This window comes from Lasioglossum baleicum, chromosome 11 (assembly GCF_051020765.1).
Source record: "Lasioglossum baleicum chromosome 11, iyLasBale1, whole genome shotgun sequence".
NCBI classification, from domain to species: domain Eukaryota; kingdom Metazoa; phylum Arthropoda; class Insecta; order Hymenoptera; family Halictidae; genus Lasioglossum; species Lasioglossum baleicum.
The window spans coordinates 8,036,688-8,057,679 of record NC_134939.1 but is presented as its reverse complement, the minus strand read 5'-3'; the positions used below and the strand labels follow the sequence as shown (position 1 = coordinate 8,057,679).

The following is a 20,992-nucleotide window of genomic DNA, read 5'->3' as shown; positions in this document are numbered from 1 at the left end:
ATGGTATGCACATAAATGTAAATATATTTAAAATTATTATACACAAAATGTTATTATACATATATATTTTCCTATACATCATCAAATCTAAAATTATTTTAGTGGTTGTACGCCTACTTCGTTTTATACAAGCCTACATAAAAATATTTTTAATGCATACACAAAAAATGCAGTTATTATCTATTTTCTATATTTTTGAGAGTTCAAAGAGTATTTCTCATACTATTAAATTATATAGTATATTTAGAAAGTTTAGGAAATACTATCAAAAGGGAAATAAATTCATTAATAGGAAATGATACAAGTTATTTTGATGAATGTATAAAATAAGTATATATTAGAAATACGTTTTACACAATGTATTGAACGGTACAGTCAGATATTATCATAATTAAATGAAGATTTCTTGGAGTTACGGTAGTTAACATACTTATAAACAAAAAACAAATTAAACATAAAAAGTATATATTAAAATATTAAAAAATATTGGAGTGATTACCCTGTTAGAAATTACTACGTCTAACCCTATCGTAAACGTAAAATATTTACGCCGGGGACGTAAACTCGAGGTAAATGTTTATATGTAATATCATTTTTTTTCTTCAATAAATTCAATTTATGCATCGCAGGATGCATGCAATTTACAAATATAGGTAAATACAAGTTTATTCGTCATTACGACAAAAACGTTCTACACATACACAGTACTTAATTTTTCTTTTCATGAACACGAATGAACGGGATAACGGATGCAATGTTGGTACATTGAATTAAAAATTTCAGATGTCAGACTTTTCTTAACAAATGTACAGTATAATTTTGTCCGCTAACCACTCTATATCTGTTCCACGATGGAACCTGGAAATATTTGGCAATTTTTTTGATCATTGACTACATTAAATTATAAATTGATTTATGTTGAACTTAAAACTATCAGACTTATTGGTTTGAAAATCAATAAATAATTTCTTAATGTACATAAGTTTTTTTTCTAACCACAAGCGTCAGATCTATGACTATCAGAAACGTTTATATAATTAAAACAAATAATTATTTATACGAAAATGCGATTTACCATGAAGCAGTATAATTTTTTCTAACGATTTTTTAAAATATTTTGTATGACATGTGAAAACAATATGTATTTTTGTCTACGATGAAGCAGCTCTTTTCTTTACACAACAAAATATAGTTATGTGCAACCAATATTGAATATGTTTAAGTATAAGTTTAATGTTACTGAATAATCACAGACGAAATATCATGTAACAGGAGTATATGGCACTAAAGATACATAAACTGTTCTATATTTCATATTGACTAAACCATAAATATTATATTTAAATGAGAACACTACTTCACGGTGAATATGATTGAATTCAATATTATTTCTTACTTAAAAATATTTCTACTTACAAGAATGATTGCAGTGAATGAAAATTAAGTCATTGATTTCTTTGAGCACAGTAGCTCTATCTTTTAATTTACGATTATTTCACAAAGATTTTAAAAAGGTTACGTCTATACTCTTTTTCGCTTAGAATTTGTACAGTGAGGCATACTCCATTTCCATGTTTGGAAAACAAGTAAGTGAATAATTTTTAAAAATATATGTCTAACTTTTGAAGCATAAATTATGCAAAGGCGCTATAAATTCGGGTGTCGTATCAAATGACTTTTCTTGGGACGAAGCTCTATCGTTTTGATATCTATACAAATTCTAAAGTATGTAGGTACTTTAATTCTACATAAATGTTTTTCCCGACTTTTTAATCTGAAGTTCATCGCCATATACATATTATTCGGCTGTGTTCCTTTCTCCTCATAAAGTAAGAGTGTCTCCGTTTAAAGTAAAAACCAATGACTAGTTTATACTACCTGCCTTTTGATATCTATAAGTATATTTATAACAACTCGTACTGCTATATGTAAAGAGAATTTTATAAAATTGAAATGTAGTTGGTGTTTCCTGTTACTTCTGCTGTTGCATAACGACTTGGGTTACTCCCATGTGATTTGGCAAATTTATGAACATCACACTTTCCAGAGTTAAACATTCTCCTGCGGCATTCACGTTACGGAAATAATCTGTAAAATAAAATGCTGTGAATGGAGTTCTCATACATTCTAATTATTAGTTTTTAAAGAGTGTCCATTTAATTTTGTACCCAACTGCAAGTAATTAATTGATATTGGACTTGACATTGATATATCGAATTACTGATGGAAAGATTAACACCAGTTGAAAATTACACAATTTTTTAAAATTTTACTTACAGATCTTGTGATAGTAGATAAAATTTTATCTTCAACCTGGATTTCTGATTTCTCTGAATTTGCTCTGAAAAAAACCAACAAAATTTGTTTAATATAAATATTATTGATTCAAATAATTATAGAACTAAAGTACATTATATTTATGTACGATCGTGCACTACAACAGTGATGTTCACCAATTTAATAATAAATTACTTTTATAGTTTACATATATGTAGAGTTTCAATATATGTATATATACAGTTTAAATATACATCGTCTCTCTCTTTTTTTTAATTGACAGAAGTTACATCTTCCATTTCCCTATTCTACTATTCAAAAAATGAACGTCTTACCTCCAATATAAGAGTAACATAGTAATAGCTTCAGTGTGTAATCATTACATTTATGTACATAGGTATATACAAAAGTATTTTTTATGCCGTGATAGATAAAAAAAACTTTCGTGAAATTTTCTTGCAAATTATTATAAATTAGTTTAAATAAAATTAGCTGCGTCTATTTCGGAGTTTAATACTAATAGAAATAAAACAGAATTTCATGTAATACTGCATAGTTCTACATAGAATATTCTATGAAGAATGGTTTATCGTTTTTCGCGTTGAGCTCTCTAAAACTAACAAAATATGTCTAATATCTTCTGTGTCGACATTCTGAAATTCTTCAGAAAATCTTCACCGATGCTGATCTTCGGGTTAAGGTTGTTGTACTAGAGCCAGAAATCGCCAGTATCCGGAATTTTCAAATCATGATTTATCCCACTTGCTATTTACAATTTGTAAAACACTCCCTACAACAGTGAATTCTTACAATGAAGCGGTATCGATCATCGACTACTCTTCTTACGCTTGCGTTTCGATTCACCGGACGGATTCCATTCTGGATCAACATCGGTGTAAGAATAATTTACTTTAGGAACGTTTCTTTTTGAGCTTCTTGTTTGCCGTAGAGCCGACTGCGTTTTCTTACCTTTCTTCAACGTCTCTTCCTCACGTTCTATCGACTCCGAATTGAATCTTTTCAATGACATGCCGCTCAGCATGTTAATTTCTTTCCGTTGCGCCGGTGTTTTGAACGATCTCTGAAGGCAAGAATCTTGATACACTGTATTGGACTGATCATTGGTTGATCGGAATTGACGTCCCAGCTTTCTCATGCTCTCTTTCGCGAAACTTTGATGTGTACTGGACACATGTATGTCCTTGTAGTAATCCCTGCGCACTAAGTTCGAGTTGCAATATCCGTCGTGAGGATCTTTTTTCCCAGGCGATAATTCGTACTCGGATTTGACCATTTGAACGGACCGTTTCTGCGTGTTGTCCAGTGCTTCCAAAGCGGCTATCGACATCATAGGTATAGCTGGATAATTGTCCACCTTCTCGGCTTTGATCGACACTTCTGTGTACGCCATCGCGTGCGCCTTTAATCTCTTCTTCAAAGGTAACCTATTGTCCGCGTCCTTCTTGAACACTTTTTCTGGGTCGCATTGCACCTCCAGTTTCTCCAACTGGCTACTCTGCGAAAGGCTCTTCTCTATTTTACAGAACAATTGATCATCGTACAATTTATTCATAACTGCTTCGTTTTTTGCTCTGTCGTGCTCCTGGACGGCGGGGTTTTGAACCGGCGAGTGTGTCGGCAGAAAATATGGACTACTTTCAATGCAGGATACGCGGGTGTCCGTGGTCGGATGGATGCACTGCCTATAATGAGCAACGATATCGTACGTACAGTTCAGACACGAGCAACGCGGTCGTCCGCACGGGCTGCCCGATTTCGCGTGCGAATGGAGAGAACCATTGGTGTTGATCTGCAAACTGCATGACACCGAGTTGCAATGTTTATGGTACGACATGCACAAGTCAGCACTACCGGTACAGTTTCCATAGATAGTCGGCAAAGTCGTCGAATGCGTTACTGGAATATGCAACTGGGAACCATCCACTTCGTGAGAATGCGAATGAACACTGTTACACCCTGAAATAGCACAATGATGAGAAATATTATTCAACTCTTGTTTAATATTTTGCTGGAACGACAGACTCGATTTCGAAGATTTCAGTTTATCTATTGGTTTGCTGGCTATGTCCTGATACATTGACGAATTGACAGAGATCAGGTCTGCAGGTACCTTCTTAGTATACAATTTGCTGTCCGAGAAAGTGCTTTCTTCCATTTCCACCTTGATTCCTCGTTCCACTGAACACTTGCTTTCCTGGTACGATAACTCTTTGCTACACGAAGTTAATTCTAAATTATACGACATATGATCCACAGAAGTAACTGCTTCGAACGAACCGCATTCCTCTGCGGATGGCACCCAACTCTTTTCCTTCAGTCTGTTAATTTCTTCGTCGCTGTATTCTTTTGAATTCTCCACCGCTTTGTTTATGATATACAAATTGCTGTTCGGTGACTTCTGCAACAACATCACAGTTTCCCCGTTCAATATAACGTTAGCGTTCTCTTTCGTAGCTTGGACGTTGCTCTCCGCAGATGTTAAACTATTATGCAATCCTTTGTTTGCATTCTCGGTCTCAGAGTCATTCGAGGTCACTTCTACGTGAAAAGCTACTTTATTCAATCCATCATCAGGATAAATACCCACGATTCTGTTAATGATTTCTACAGATGGATTTTCAAGTAATTGAGAAACAATGTTCGACGAATCGTTCTCAGCTTCGTCGTCGGTGGCCTGACCGCAACAGGTGTACCTCAAGGAAGCATAATCTTTCACCTTGATTTGGTCGCACTTTACTTCCGATTCTGGCTTCAAATGTGGTATATGTTGCGAAACACTGGCCAACAACGAGAGACCATCGATGTTGTCTTGCAGATCAGAGTCTTGGACAATATATTCATCTTGAACATTGCATTCCTGTTTATCCTCTATTCTTTTATATAACTTATCAGACTCCTTTTTCGGTGTTTCGTCCAATGATAAGTGGAATTCGCAAGAAACGTCTGTCTTGTCAAGATTAAGATTGCACTTGTCATTTGTTACACTCTCTATGGACTTGCTAAAGTTTTCATTCGGGCACGTTACGTTAAATTTATTAGAAATATCTTTCTTATCCGTAGAATAAGATCCGAAAATAGATTCTCTGATATTAACGACGCTCCCCTTATTTTCACTTATACATCTCGCTTCATCATAATCACAAATTTCTAATTCTTCTCGTTCAGAAAATTCATCTTTTTCCCTATTGCCCACCTCATTTGTACATTTTGGTGATTTTACTTCAACTCCTGATTCAAATTTCTCTTGTTTACCTGGATTCTGTATGGGTGTTTGTAATGATTCTTGTTGTTCTGTTTGCTGCAAAACATCTGTAACAATAAAGGTTTTGGCAACATCCACTGTTGTCTCCTCGGTACAAATTGTATTATGTTTATCATTGGTTATTTCTTCAGATATAACCAATTCTTTGCTTTTTTCTTTGGAGTTAATCATATTATCAGAATAATTAGATGCACAAGTTTCGTTATCTAACGTTTTACTCTCTGAGGCGGACTCCGCTATTATTATTGACGATATTACCCTTTCAGTTACTCTACCGTTACTTAGATTAAGATTAGAACAATTAGAATTAATAGCATTATCTTTGGAATCATACCGAGTACATATCGCAGTATTATTTACACTTGGGCATTCTGTTCCTAAATCACAGACTGTTTTGAAACTTTCAGCTCTTTCGTGTGTATCAGGCTCTGAGAAAACATCTGTTTCTGTCAGTCGCTTGATCACAGTTTGTTTGTTACTTCTATCACCTTCCCTCTCATCGCTTTTTATTCTCGTGTCTATGCAATCATTCATAGAATTATCATTGATAGTGAAACTCGACGGTTCTTCTGTTGAGAGAGAAATCTCGTTTACGGGTAATTTAGTGCTTTTTGCAATAAACGACGTCGTGCAAGACGTTTGAATATTCGATTCCTTCGAATTCCTTACATTTTCCGTATCTTCTACTAATTTATTATCGATTTCCATTTTACTCCCGGTATTTTTAGTGTCAACTGTGCAGCATGTACTGGGATTCGGTCTTGAACTGATGTCTTCCTGTGCCTGTGTTAACTGTGATGTATCTTCTGATTGATGATTGACCGTTCTTGAAATGCTAGGTGAATGTGTACAATCTGTACTCGCCTGTTCCTTCTTCTTCTGACCTTTTGTTTTCTGTGATGACCTCGCTATCTTCAAGTCGATCCTCTTCTTGGCTTCTTCCAACCATGGTAATTTTCTGGATTTCCTCCTCTTTATGCATTTCTCAAGTACTACATCACTAGTCAAATCAATAATTACAATTTCATTGGATTTTTTACAATTCCTTCGCGAACGATTTTTATTCGATTTAATTGTTTTAGGACTATTGGACGAATCAATGGGAGTCGCAGGTCTGTCCTGGCATACGCTTCTTTCCTTCTCTTTGCAATGTTGTACAAAGAGTTCACAATGTCTTTTAATGTCAAATTTATGCTGTAGCAGAGTTTTTGTAGAATTTGGTTGACTCTTTGGCACTTTTGGCAATACATCTTCTAATGTACACGGTGAGAACGTAGATGGCACTGGCCCCAAAGATGCGATTGCAGCAGCAGTTATCCTAGTTCTCACAGTTACATCATCATTTATTTTCCTCCATAAACGATAAACAAGAAAATAACGAAGATACATAGTACTTGATACTGGATGTGTAGGAATATTTTTCATAATTTTCCTAAGAGAGACCATCATACATAATGAACAATTAATACAATTTTCTGGAGAATATGTTACCACCAAAATTGTTCCAGAAAAACAGAAACAACGATTTAATCAAATACATATATATTTTAGTACTTACATTATTATCGGATCTAAAATATGATGGTAATTGCGACACATAAATTGTATTTTCAATAGCGTGTCTAATAAATGTTGCGTGGAATGTTCTGAAAGAAACATATTTTTTTAAACAAAATAATATTAGCTTTTTTGTACACGCGCAGTGTCTTAAACATAGGTAAATTAATTATAGTCCAACTGTCTATGTATAACCATACCTAGGTAAACGTAAAGGCAAGAAGTAATCCTTGCAGAAATTTTTTCATGCTCCTCTTTACTTTTTTTTGATGCTTTTAGTTCCATATCTATGTACAACGCTAATAAATCTGACATATTATTGAAATAAATAGATCTATTGCAATCCTAGAAAATGAGATTTTATTAATATACGAATGCAGAAGAAACTTGTAGATTAAAAAAAAAGAATACTGCTTACCTCAGAAATCTCGCGATATATATACATAAATAACAGTAATGTCTCACTAATAGAATCCTTCAATTTTGCAGCTCTCAAAGGCCTTGTATAACATCCATTTACACTAATACTTACATTTCTGTAAAAGTAATTTATATCAGACATTTGGCGATACTGACAAAAATTAAATGTTACAATTTATTATTACACAATAAATTTATGCTTTACTATTCAGTTGAAAATATCTGAACAAGCTATTTATTTCATGTTGAGAAAGAGTGATATAGCAAAATGTGCACTGGTTCATGTTGAGATTAAGAGAATATTTTAATAAAGCAAGAACTTACTTAAAATGATTTCTCTGATTAAATTTACTATTACAATATTTACTATTTAACATCAAGTTATTAATTTTAAAGATGTTACACACACATATACATTACATAAAACTGATATCATAATATTTAAAAATTCATTGGTATCATTTTTATATATAGTTCCTATATAATTGTAATTAATAAAGTTGATGTATTTTTTTTTGTCGTTTTTCAAGACATAGAAATTACATGATTTTTGAATGTAACTAAAATGTGTGTTGTTCATCACCTTTATTACACCAGTTCCCAAGAACAGTGTTACTGGTGAAATGTTAAATTAACAATTTAGATAAATAAATATTATACACATTACCTTGCATAAAATTGCATAAGTTCTGTTAATGATGCCATACTTTTCTCTGTATTTATACATCTGCACATCCTTTTAAATTCTAACATCCAAGGAAATAAATCAGTAATCAATGACTTTGATTCGTCATTGTTCAATTTGAGCCTCCCATAAATGTAATCCATTTCCTTTTTGGTATCTGTATAATGATAAATGTATTTATCGTGCAAGAATATATTCCGAAGAAACATAGAAAAATATTACAAATGCAACACTTAAAAAGAAAACGCAATTTAATATTCAATCTTTACAAGTTTAAAATCTTAATACTAAATGATTTTAAGTTTCCTATATTTGCATATTCTGACATACTACATAATTATGAAGTTTATACATTGTTTAAATTTCTTTCATTTATTTAGTTCAGTTCATTCTTGTATTCATTTGTGGTAAGTAGAATATTTGAAAAATTATAATAGCAAAGCAGCTAATAAAAACTAAACAGGCACAAATTAAGAAAAAACAACTTTCAGCAGAATGCATCAATTTGCATAATGTTCTTCACTAAAAATGTCGGCATTGACAAGTAATATCAGATGTGGAAGAAACAAAACTGGATAACCGATAAGTATATTACCTGTCACTAACAATTAATTCGTCTTAATTATTACTACAAATTCGATCGACCACATATTCCATTTTTAACTTGTACATACTCCTTACTTTTATGCGCCGGATTTTGACCCGTATATCTACTATTTAAATAAATAAATCTCACTTCGTACACTTTCATCACCGTTTCATACGAAGCACAGTTAACATTAATATAAAATATGTACTATTAAAATTTCAAGTTTCCCAAGTTTTTACACGATGCACACACAATACGTTAAACCACCCTAAAATTTCGAAATACTTCCGAGTAACCCTAAAAATTTTGAACAATAGAAACAGAAAAGCGTAGCAAATGGTCAACTATCGAACAGTAACGCGGGAGTGCGGGAGAGACCGACGCCGGGTCTGCGACGACCCATGCTAAAAATGAGCGTAATACATATTTCGAAAATATTTCCTTTTTTTAAATTGTGTTACACATCATTAATGGATGAATTTAAATAACACTTATACATATAAAGTACAGTTACAGGAAATAGATTTTCCAAGTATAGGAACTTTTCTGTAGTCGCTATCTGTGGAATTTCAAAGAAAGAACAATAGGATGCGGCTGCGTTTTCAAATTTTCGAAAAATCTAGCTAAAATAGGACCGATTGTTCGACGGTACATAAACATAATTATGTAAAATCTGAATGTAAAGCTACCCGGCATCGGTTGATCGAGGGTTGAAACATCGGTCTACCGAAAAGGGGACATTCGAGTGTACGAAAAGTCGATTTCTCAAAGAAAATTTGCGTGAGAGGTGCACCGTATATCATTTGCGAGGGTCTGATTTACATTTCTACGGGTTCGACAGGCATTATCCGAGTGTCAATGCCAATAAATGTAGGAAGAAATCGATCGAACGAGGCTCGAGAGGAGGCTGCGTGCGATGGCTAGCGTGGTTCTACCACGAAATACAATTCGTAAACAGTCTCGCGACAAACGTTTTCTAGAAAAGCGTACGTACGTATAAACGCAAGGATATAGTCACGTACCTTGCATCGGAGCATTCTCACCCTGCGTGTGATTTCTCCGTTCCCCGAGAACACCATTCATTTTGGTCAGATTCACAAATGAATTGTTACGTATTACGTAGAAACGTTTTTCCCCGGTGCGGCGTATTTCATATTCAGAGACTGATGAACAGGCTATCGCGACCGCGTCTCACTACACACTGCGATCTCTCGTCAACGGCCATATTGACAATGGGGCTTGATGCAGTCGCCGCAAGAGCGCGTCCCCACTGTTACCAAGCTGTACCAAGCTCTTGTAACTTAGGGGAGAGAGTCGCCTATATCGTATCACTAGACTGCGTATTTTTATGCATGTGCACTAGGAAGGACCTTATTTTTCAACAATGAACTCTTCTCAACACGCCGTCAACTAAAATTGTTTCACTTCATGAAGAAATGATATGTCCAAAATTTTACATCAATCGGACGTTGAGAAGATGTTGCACATCGAACGCGAAGTTTTGAAATAGAAATAACTGCACGGTAAGCGTGAAGAGTATTTACACTGAAAGTTCAAGTATCGTATACCTCGAAAAATATTATAATTCCTTACATGGACGAATTAAGATTATTTCACATTAATCGGTTTTTGCGAATTGTAATACCGGTGAGAACGACGCGCTCCAATTGGAGTAATAATTCTAATTCGTCCATCCCAAATATTCGTCAGATTTGTATTTTTGTCAGTATGTAATCCAATTGCTGCGAAAGTCTATACGCGTATACTATACTATGTATAGTGGCATCAATGATCATATAAGTCGCGTATTACGGAAATTTTGTAATCATTCGAAATGTAGCGCTAGCCTTTTTTCACCTCAATATTCATATAAAAAACAGATGGTTGTAGCTTTACATATCGTTAAAGATAATGACGGAAAAAGATTAGTAGAGTTAATTGAAATAATGTAAACGAGTACGTTGGTAGCAAGGACAGGGGCTGTGTTGGTCAATTGTTTTCGTTGTAGAAATTAGCAATAGGAAATTGTTCCCATCGAAATGACATTAGAACTAAAAATAATTCCACGCCCTGAATATGCAATAAATTTTGAATTCGACGAATTCTCGGCCTTCAGTTTTCTATTCGGTAACTAATTGGTACACAAGGTAATATTAGATATTGTAACTTGATTTAACCATCTAGCGGCAGATGTTCCAACAGTGACCCGTCCAGCAAATGCCAGGTCATTTCTACCTGCCATTGCAATTTTAATATACAGCAGAGCCTCCGCCATTCGAAATAATAGGACGCAACGACTGTCTGGGATACTGTGGACTGTGGAATAACAGAGCATCCATTTTTTTTCGAATTCTTCTCTAATATTCCACAGAAGAATAATTGCAAAGGCTACATGTAGTACAATATGAGCGAACGCTATTTTATTTATTCATTTGTGGCTCCTTTGTAGTTTTTGCCGCTACGTTGAAGTTTTTAACGGATCGAGCTACGTTAGCGAAATTTTGGAGTTATTTTTCCCAAAATTCATTCGAATTTCTTTTAAAATATTTTTCTTGAATATTATTTGGGTTTCATAAAATAATAATTACTGAGCGAAATAATGTTTAAAAACATTTTGAAAAATTACTGTTTGTTAATTTCTGCTTTTGAAATATTCTGTATTGTATGTTTGACATATAAACGACAGTATAAATCGATGTAATGTAATAGAATACAGTTTTTGAGCCAAAAAATACTCTGAAAGTGCAAAGCATATATGCTATTATGAAAAAATTTAGTACGGGTCATAACCAACCCGGCATCGGCCTCCCACGTAGCTGTTTGTCCAGCTGAAGGGTTAAGAATAGTAAATTTGTAGATGAGAATATTTCGAAGAAGGGAAATAAACGGCCCGTAGTCTATGATCAAATAGACAGTCGATATTTCGTCAGTTTTAATTTTGTCTCATTTTGGTTTATGGAATCAACCCCCTAACGAGATGACCACATATGGTTACACACGCTGTGTATAACAGCTATGTACATATCAAGTTAGGTGCGTGGCAGCCAACCTGAAACCTTGTTAGATACTATACATAAATCAAGATGTATTGTCCATTATAACAAATATGCACACACACATTTACCGTAAATATAAAATATTCTACGACAAATCAATTTTTTGCAAAATGAAAAATAACAACATTAATATAGAAAATAGATGAAGACTTCTTCATATTTCTGCTGCTAAACTATTTCACATTTTTACCGGCGAATGGCGCTTGTGTTCATCAATTATAAAAATTAACGAGCCGGTGGACAGGTACGCGGTGAATATATAAATGCACAAAGGAAAAAAATAGTAGCAACCTTCCGAGGGTGGAAAGCGGCGAGACTTTAGAAACGAACGGTTGATTCGCCAGTTTTTCAAATAATTCGACCAATGGAGTCACCGGAACCGTGTAGTGTTGAAATCATGAATCGGGAACGCCACTACCCTTCTTCCGAACGTAGCCCCAATCAGGATTGAATAATTAAGTAAAGGCTAGAAGCTTGTCAGTGTATACACGTGTACACCTGTTTCCACACGCCCATAGCGGCTTTGATAAGAATTTAATTGTTAATCACGAAATAAAATTGAACGAACTGAATATCACATTACGGTTTCCCGCAACAATTGCGACGAGAAACGAGGGAATTAAATCTGTCTATTCTGATCGCACATTTCCCACATTTCCTATTCCGCTTACGAGAAACCAATTCTGCCTAAAGTGCTACTCGACCCTGAAACAGGCGGTGTCTGGGCTCATTCCAGGTTTTTCGAAGCTTCCTCCAATTTCTCAACTTCTTCCGGCTACTTAAGCAGGCAGTGTGTTAAATCTCACTTGAATCGCTGAGAAGAACGCTCGGAGTAGCATCTAGAGAATTTGCGGTTACAGATGTTATCCAATGATATTCACCACGTTCAATTTATAAGGATTGTTGAGAGAAGAATTCGATTCCTGTTTGGCATCTCTATCCTCTTGTAATTAATAAAATTTTAAATATAAATATCTATGTATTTATAACTTCAGATTTATTACTTCAGCATATCATTGAACCTACTTCTTCAAAATCAATGTTGATCCTCCTATTGGACCGAATATAAATAGCTAATTATTTGAAACGGCTAGTAGACAATTAGAATTTAGATGGAATGTTTGTAACTCCGGGTCAAAATGAATTCACATCCTGATTGAAAACCTGAGTTGAAAATATTATTATGTAATAATATATTGATACTTTTCAATTCTTCCCACTCATATTCAATCATTAAGTTCCTGGCGAATTAATTAAATGAACAGCTGCCGCATTAGGGACAATAAAATAATTAACGTGCCTACAAGAAGTACATTTAACATGTTTTAAAAATTAATAAATGCTCTCCGCTGTTTTAGATTACTCGTTTGTGTTCGATGAACGCATGAAGTCCACTACCAGTAACGAAACGGAGGATAGGAAGAAGAAGTACCTGGGTGCACCGTTCGAACATTGTACACTTTATTGGCCGTTTTAAATCTACCTACTGGATGATTTCCAACGTCCCCGTCGACAATTCCAGAATGAACGGATGTATCCTGCGCCATGGTCGCAAAACAGCCCTCCGACCTATGGGGTAGGGCCTAATTTACGACACTCTCAAGTGTCGCTTTCCCTTCCTGGGTCCCCTGATGAGGAAAGCTAAACGATCGTCCGGGACGCTCGAACCTTTGCCTTCCGTCGCAACATCTGCTGCAGAAGGGTTAAGCAGCCACGTTTGTTTACAAAAGCTGTCCTAAAAATGAATGTTCAAAACACGTCTAGCATGTTTGTCGGTAAAAATTGCCGGAAACAGAACAAAAACCGGGCGCATAACCGTCGGACGACGGGTGTCGCACGTATCGAGCGTAAACCGCGAGCAACGTCCGCCGAATTTCAATTTTCGTGGAGCGTCGGCGGTCGTATTAGACGCAATTAACTCTCGGCCTTTGTACAGGGTGTATAAAATTTGTAAAAGAAACTCTATTGCCGCATAATTATTTTACCAAAGAAAATTGTTGTTAAAGTTTGTTTTAAAAAAAAATTTGATTGTGTGCAGTTATACGTACAGACAATTATAGTAAAGCTTATTACTACAGTCCACCTGATATTACGTTATATACTTCATTATTTTTTGTAAAGTGTTATACTAATGTATGCTATATAAACCAAACATGGTTTACGGCATCAATAAATAAATAAATAATCGTGTGCGTGTCTCGAGACAAACGAAATTTAAAGGGACATTCGTCGCTATTTACGCCTGTACCAATTCATCGTCTCGATATCCATAATAAATTTGAAGTTGCAAAATATGAGAGAAAACCTTATATTCTTCAGTGTTATACATAAGAATATTAATTCTGGGTTATAAAATACTAATGTCTAAGTACTTACAAATTTTTCAGTATCTTTTGTTCCTCCGTTGGATCCACAGCATAGTGCCATTTACTCGAATACGACTTACAATTAATAAGTATGAAGCACTTCTACACAATTACTGAACACTTAAAACACTACACAACACACTTTCCGAAATCGTGACATCGAACTAGAAGAAATTACTCCGATCACGATCAAAATAGTACTGCGATTGTCACCTTGGTTTTTTCGTGAATGGTTAAGCGTGGATTTAGGTGGGGAATCGTAGCGTTTCTATGTCGGAAGGACTTTAGGTTGAGGAGTGGGAAACTGTCAAGGAAATTCCTTTTGTCTTCCGTATTGTCTTCGGTCGTCAATGGCGTAATTTATGATAGGTCCGTCGCACGTGTTGTTCATATATCGGGGTTAAAGTTGTCGGAGCGTGGTGGTTGTAAAATAGTCGACCAGTTCGGAGCTGACCCGTGTGCGTTTTTTGTCTGTTATAACAACCTTTTCAGGTATATAGCCAGTAGTCGGGGCCCTTATTGGAAACATCTTGGAAATATCTTCTTGGGAACGATTAGTTTTGTTTCGATCGGTCAATGATCGAATACATAGTATGATAGGAGGGTAGAGTTTTCGTGCGGAAGTCGCATTTAGATCGTAGAATTATTTTGATCGTGGTCGGAGTAAATATCCGCGTGAGTAAATGATAGTGTGCTGTGAATCCGACTGGAGGAACAGAAGATTCTAAAAAATTGGTAAGTATACTTTACATTAGTATTTTGTAATGCAGGATACTCTTATGTGTGTAACAATGAATACAAGGTTTCCTCTCATATTTTGCAACTTCAAATTTATTATCTGAATGAGCAGCGACGTATGTTTTTTTTGTTTGTCTCGAGGCACGCTCACGATTATGTTCTGTCCCATCGATACGGTCAGATCGGCTGTAATATGTAGTAGGCATTTGTCTATACGTATAACTCCACACAATCAAATTTTGCAACACATGATTCCCTTCAAAGTTTTTCTATTCTCGATGAATGGAAGGTGTTGATGTAAAAACAAACTTTAACAACGATTTTCTTTGGTAAAATAATTATGCGGCAAGGGAGTATCCTTTACAAATGTACACCGCTCCAGAGGTGTAGATTAACCCCTACGACGCGACGGATGACCATTACTTTTTATACACCCTGTACATAAAAGTCAGTGACATAGAAGTCAATTTACTTGATTGATTTCTTTGTATTATAAGCAATTACTGAAATTGAATTCCAATTTAATTTTGCGTTTTAACCTTTTAGGTTTCCGAACTCCATCAATTTTCGAGATCCTCTGGTACCCGAAGCTGCAGTCGAGTGGAATCAAGTTCGAGAATACCAAAAATTTGCAATCACGCAGGTATGACTCTCCATTGTAATTTTTTATTGTACCTTTTGAACATTGCAAACTCTCGAGATCCTCACACGACCAGGCCCGACTTGTAATTTCGGGAACCCGAACTTTGTAAACTTGCTGGATTCCTATCCGTGCCGAGTTACCCATACACATCCCCAACGCCTGCTATGTATTTCGGATGGTTCCCGGATGCCGGTATCTCGGCGAGTTCGAAGAAAACAAACAAAAGCGGCGGGCTTGTCGATAAGGTGAAAAGCAATCGATCCGAAATCTAATGGTAATTTCAAGAGCGGCGTGCAGGTTGTCGGGTGGGCGCTTGCGCACCGTTATCTGGAAGGCTCTCGGCTGATTCTCTCGGTCTTTGTCGGCCGTAGCCGCGATCCTCCGTGTTCCGGCTGTGTCGCCCACCTCGGGCTCAGTGAGCCGATGTGTGAGCGCCGCGACGCCCAGAGCAGCCCCGACACGTCGAGCATCGTCGACGTGGGTTTGACAAGAGGCCACGCTTTTGTTGTTTTCATTTTTCTCCGTCGTCTGTCGTCGTCGTTGTTGTTTAACTGTTGTTGTTCTACATTGTCGTCGCTTACATACTCGCCAGTCGTTCTTCTCGTTCATCCATCCCCGATCGGCCATCGTGGCGCGGCGCACGCGGCTACACATCGCCGATCGGTTTGATGTCTATCGAAAGGGTGTCTGGGAGAGGGAGAGGGAGAGAGAGAGAGAAGAAGAGGGAGGGAAAGGGCGATGAAGAGAGAGAGAGAGAGAGAGAGAGAAAGGCGCGTACATGTTCACCTTCCTCTTTCACCCCGCCTCCTCTCTTTCACCGAAAACCACCCCCTTCACTAGATTAACTCCGTCTTTCTCTATCTGGACATTCGCACGTTCCTCCGCTTGCCACCGTGTGTCCTCGTTCCCCCGCTGTTTTCTCCTCTGCATAGAGACCGGTGGGTGATTTGCGTGTCCCCCGTAAAACGTTCAGGCGTCTCCTCCCTTCGTGCGTTTGTCTCTCCTCGACCAGTCCAGGCCACTCGCTCTCGTCGCGCAGGAGGAGGTCACGAGAAGCCAGAAAGAAAAAGGGGATTACCGTGGTCGAGGAGAAACGATCGTTGACGAGCCATCCGCCGGGTAGGAGAATGACATAACACAGCAGAAGGGTACATTAAGCGGGGTTCACACGCGCGCGTAACAACGAACCTGGACGCTACGATACGCGACGCACACAGTGTTCCGCGGGGGCGGATTCATGACGCGCGTAAAACGCCCGCGTACAACCCCGGGCCGCGTCGATTGTGCTCACCACGTTTAGTCGCCGGTTCCTATTCATCGTTTCGAACCACACAGATATGGAGATCAACCTGTTGACCGAGATTGATGAGTCTCTCATTCATCCGGCCGGATAGTGTCTCCATTTCTCGATCAGTCTCGAGGTGCAAGTAACTCGCAGTCTTTCTTTCGCGAGCGATTCTCGGTGGCGTGTGCAAACTCGTTTAAGACAATGTATACCGAGCCGGATCAACTAGATGTATTGGCACACGCCACGAAAGTCCCTCACGCAAGAAACGTCTACTTGCTGTAGTGTGTTCGCAACTTTTGTTACTTATTTCGAAGCATGTTCAAGCAGGTGACCGTATTCGAGAGAGATTAATAGCTTGCTAACCCGCAGTACAGATGATAAATGAATTAGCGTCGAGGGTCGCGTTACACGAGTGTGAACCCAGCTTTACATGCGACAGTCCCTTGTGCTCTCTCCCCCATGTAAGAAACGAAGAACAAAAAGATCGCTGGCTCTTTCGTTACCTCGTTCGAACGTGTTGCTTTTATACTTTTTTCTTGTTGCTCTCTCTTTCTCTCTCTCTGTCTCTCTGAAAGCCGGACAAAAATTGATGGAACAGAAGAGAGAGAGAGAGGGAGAGGGTGTAATGTATTGTGCGTGCGAGCAAAGAGAGGGGCGAACCAGAGAGGAAGAGAGAGAGAGAGAGAAAAAGGGGGCGTACGACACGGGTGAATAAAGACTGCGATGTAACATGTTAAAGACGTTGGAAACGATGGCTGGAAAACTTCTTTTTTCTTCAATTGCTGAACCCGTCGCGCGACTATTATTCACGGTTTTTCTCTTGATTGTCTCCGTTCGACGAGAGAGAGAGAGAGAGCTTGAATATTATTTTTGTACTCGGAGGGCTTTCGTACGCCGATGCATACGGATAAAAGATTTGCTTGAAAAAGCAGCGTTCGGTGAATTGCTCGATTCAGGACCTCTGCCTCGGGCTCGACTTTCATTTTATTTCTTTCTTTGTCTTGTTCTTTTCCCTTTTCTGCCTCGCATTGTGCTCTCGAGCACGCACTGTGCCCGACATCCGCGGTACAATAGGAACTAAGGATTTGATTCCAGGTTTGACCTGTTGATTCTGCGGTGAATACGCCTGTCGTTACGCGAAGCATGCACGCTTAATAATTTACCCCTTCGCCCTCCGATGCTATCAATCCGCGACATGCATGCCCGTGACTGTTATCTTGTGAACGTATTTCGCTGTTGTACGTACATAATACACTCGTCTACGTCTCGCGATACCATTCACGATCTGCATCCCGCGTCTATGTATGTACTCGGAGAGAAACACTAATACACGCGAACCTTTCTTTCTCTTTGGAAGTCATTGTATGTAATGTACTATTTCGACGTCCACCGGCAACGCAGCTTCTCAACGTACGCTTGTGCGCAAACTTATGTATTTGATTGTTTGATGTACTTGTCATGTTGAACAGATTGAAAAATACACCATGAACAAAGGAAAGGTGTCGCAAGGATGTTGTCACATTTGTCTGGGTCTGCAGTATGTAATAAAATGTTGTATCATTGTTACTGTTGTTCAGATCATATGTTGTTTCAAGTGTTCAACACGTTCTTTCATGTTGGATGTTGGTTGAGCTGTACCACAAAAGGCATCGTACCTATGCCATAGTTAAATAAGAAGGCTGAAAATGCTGTTAACACTAAACCTACCACCACAGGTCAAATGACCCATTTTTTTTAGATTTTTTGTTTGGCAATTATTGAAATTGTAAAGGTATTTTCATGGGAATTTATTGAACATATTTTTTGACCCCAGCATATATTATAGTAAAAAACGGACCAAATATAAATTAATTTAATCTTGTTATTTTTATAACATTATCCTGATGGATCCTGATGGATCGTTCGATCAATTGTGAGGGAACGTTACTTTTTGTACGTCCATCGTGAACGTCAGCGAGATAATAGGACGAACGAGAAGTTTCACTTAAGAAAATAGAGATGGATCTGAAAGGTTTGGAACACCTCCATCGTCGCAGTAAACGTGTGCGCGCCGCGTGATGCACTATTTGTAGTCATTTAATTTTCTGTAATGAAATTTTTTCTACCTCCTGCCTCTTTAAAGCTATGTCTTGACCCAGATGCGTGGAGCTTCTTCTTGTAGGTATAGGGTGTGGAATTTGAAACAGGCGACTTAATGTTTGATGGGAATATTTTTTTGTGAGCAGAGGCGTACATTAATTTATTTTTGTATGATGAATTATGCTTTTTTTAGGAAAGAGATATATTTAGTTTAATGAACATTTCCAAGATATATACTCTCCATTTCTCCCAAATATATTTCTCAAATTAAAATATTGCTGATATCATTTCTGAAATGATCCCTGTCACGTAGTTGGGGTTTAAAAAATGTAGTGGAAAACAAGTAGAGTGAGGGGAATACAAGAGCGATATCGAAGTCTGAGTATATGCAGTGCATATTATGCATACATTTCGCAGTTTAATATTAATTTGTTGAATTAATTTTTATCTTCGTGATTCACACATTATTCTTCCAATGCAACAGTGTTCAAAATTGAATTTAATATTTACTTAAATATGAAAATACAATGATTCAAAGTAGAAATTATGTTTTGTAAAAAAAACGTGTTGAAAACACGTTATGTCAAGATGTTGTTATTGTAATAATATAAATATGTTCATTTAGTCACATGAATAAAGAATTCGTACGATTAAGGATTTTTTAGCACTTCTCCTTTTATACAACTATCATTGTCAACCATAAAAATAGAGAATAAATAAAAGAATTATAAATTACACATTCCTTATCTTAATTCGAGTCAAGAGTGTAGCAAACGGATTTTGTTGAGGGTACCATATGTATTTAGTAACAAATAGTTGAGATCAAAATCGAGCGTATCTGACGCACTAGCAATTAATTCCCCGCGGTCTTATAAAAGTAATTAATTTTCTATGATTTTATTAAGATAGTTCAGATCGGTAGCAAAAGTAAGTGAAGTTAGTTAATATACACTTAATATCAATAGTAACTGAAAACCACTCGTGCTAATTTAATTAGAACTTTGAACAGTTTCCCATTCGAGTACCCTTGCGTGCCGACTCAGTAAACGTTTCGAGTACTATTAAATTAACTATTTCGGAGATTATATCGATAGGCAATTGTTATAGTTCTGCTTTCCATGCTGATCCATCTCGATGTTGCTATTATTTTATAAATAATTTTTTCTTATCGTATATAAATTTCAATTTTGATTTACTACGGTAATAATTCATCAAATACATCATTAACCCCTTGCCTTACAATATCAACAGAGTCTAATAAACATGTATGTTATTAACCTCCTTTAAACCGAGATGAAATTCTATTTTAGTTTTGTTATTGTATAATTATTGAAGAACATGTTGGTATACAATAGATATAAATTTTCTCCTTTTTCAGGAAATTTCGAACGACAAAGAAAGTTCTAATTACTGAAACCGTAAAATAAATCGTAGGGCAAGGGGTTACTTTCTGCCAACCCTACTGGGGTCCTCGAATGAGCAATACATCTGAAAATTGCACAAAATTTCCTGAAATATATACGATTACCAAAATGAGGACTTGACTGATTCCGAAAAAGTCACGTAATCCTAGCAATAAAATGAATCAATAAAGAAGAACCGTTAGAACGTTGGTTAATGTAAACCATTTTCATCATTTTCCATGAAGTGCTATAAACGTAGGGAGACCCTCAGGTCACCAATGAAATCCCAGTTTCGTTAGCGATTTAATTATAGTACACGTTCTGCACGCTGGGTAATGAGAATGCACGATGGAGATGTAAATCTGCCCGACTCGATGGTATTTATTTTCAATATCAACACGAGTGTATTGCGTCAGTAAACCGGTTACTTGGTCTTTTGCGACAGAATCATCGTAACGGAGGAGGCCGAAATTCACGAATCCGTGGGAATCCCACGTGCCGTCGCCGCCACCGTTGGGAAAAACCGAACGAACTCATGGACGCTGACCGTTTGTTCAAATATTATCGGTCCTGAGGAGAGCTCTCTTCTGTATGGCAACCGCGTGGTG

General features: G+C 37.0%; 2 protein-coding genes across 4 annotated transcripts in view; one reads left to right on the top strand and one right to left on the bottom strand.

Annotated features, from left to right (window-relative positions):
* The window catches only part of LOC143213246 (uncharacterized), a 322,622-nt gene that overhangs the window by 12,222 nt on the left and 289,408 nt on the right, over positions 1 to 20,992 (top strand). For 2 of the 3 annotated variants that reach the window (XM_076432913.1, XM_076432914.1), the window contains one exon: positions 13,226 to 13,359. In XM_076432913.1, coding sequence (XP_076289028.1) covers positions 13,226 to 13,344 — 119 coding nt within the window. In that variant the 3' untranslated portion in view covers positions 13,345 to 13,359. Of the gene's footprint in view, positions 1 to 13,225; positions 15,615 to 20,829; positions 20,990 to 20,992 lie in introns of those variants that run through there. The other variant, XM_076432911.1, reaches the window with a different exon arrangement.
* On the bottom strand, positions 649 to 10,024 carry LOC143213247 (uncharacterized). The gene is made up of 8 exons (XM_076432915.1): positions 9,834 to 10,024; positions 8,205 to 8,379; positions 7,536 to 7,653; positions 7,318 to 7,462; positions 7,119 to 7,206; positions 2,613 to 6,992; positions 2,278 to 2,341; positions 649 to 2,088 (listed from the first exon to the last, which is right to left on the bottom strand). The coding sequence occupies exons 1-6, from the start codon at positions 9,892 to 9,894 to the stop codon at positions 3,104 to 3,106; spliced, it is 4,476 nt and encodes a 1,491-aa protein (XP_076289030.1). The 5' UTR covers positions 9,895 to 10,024; the 3' UTR covers positions 649 to 2,088; positions 2,278 to 2,341; positions 2,613 to 3,103.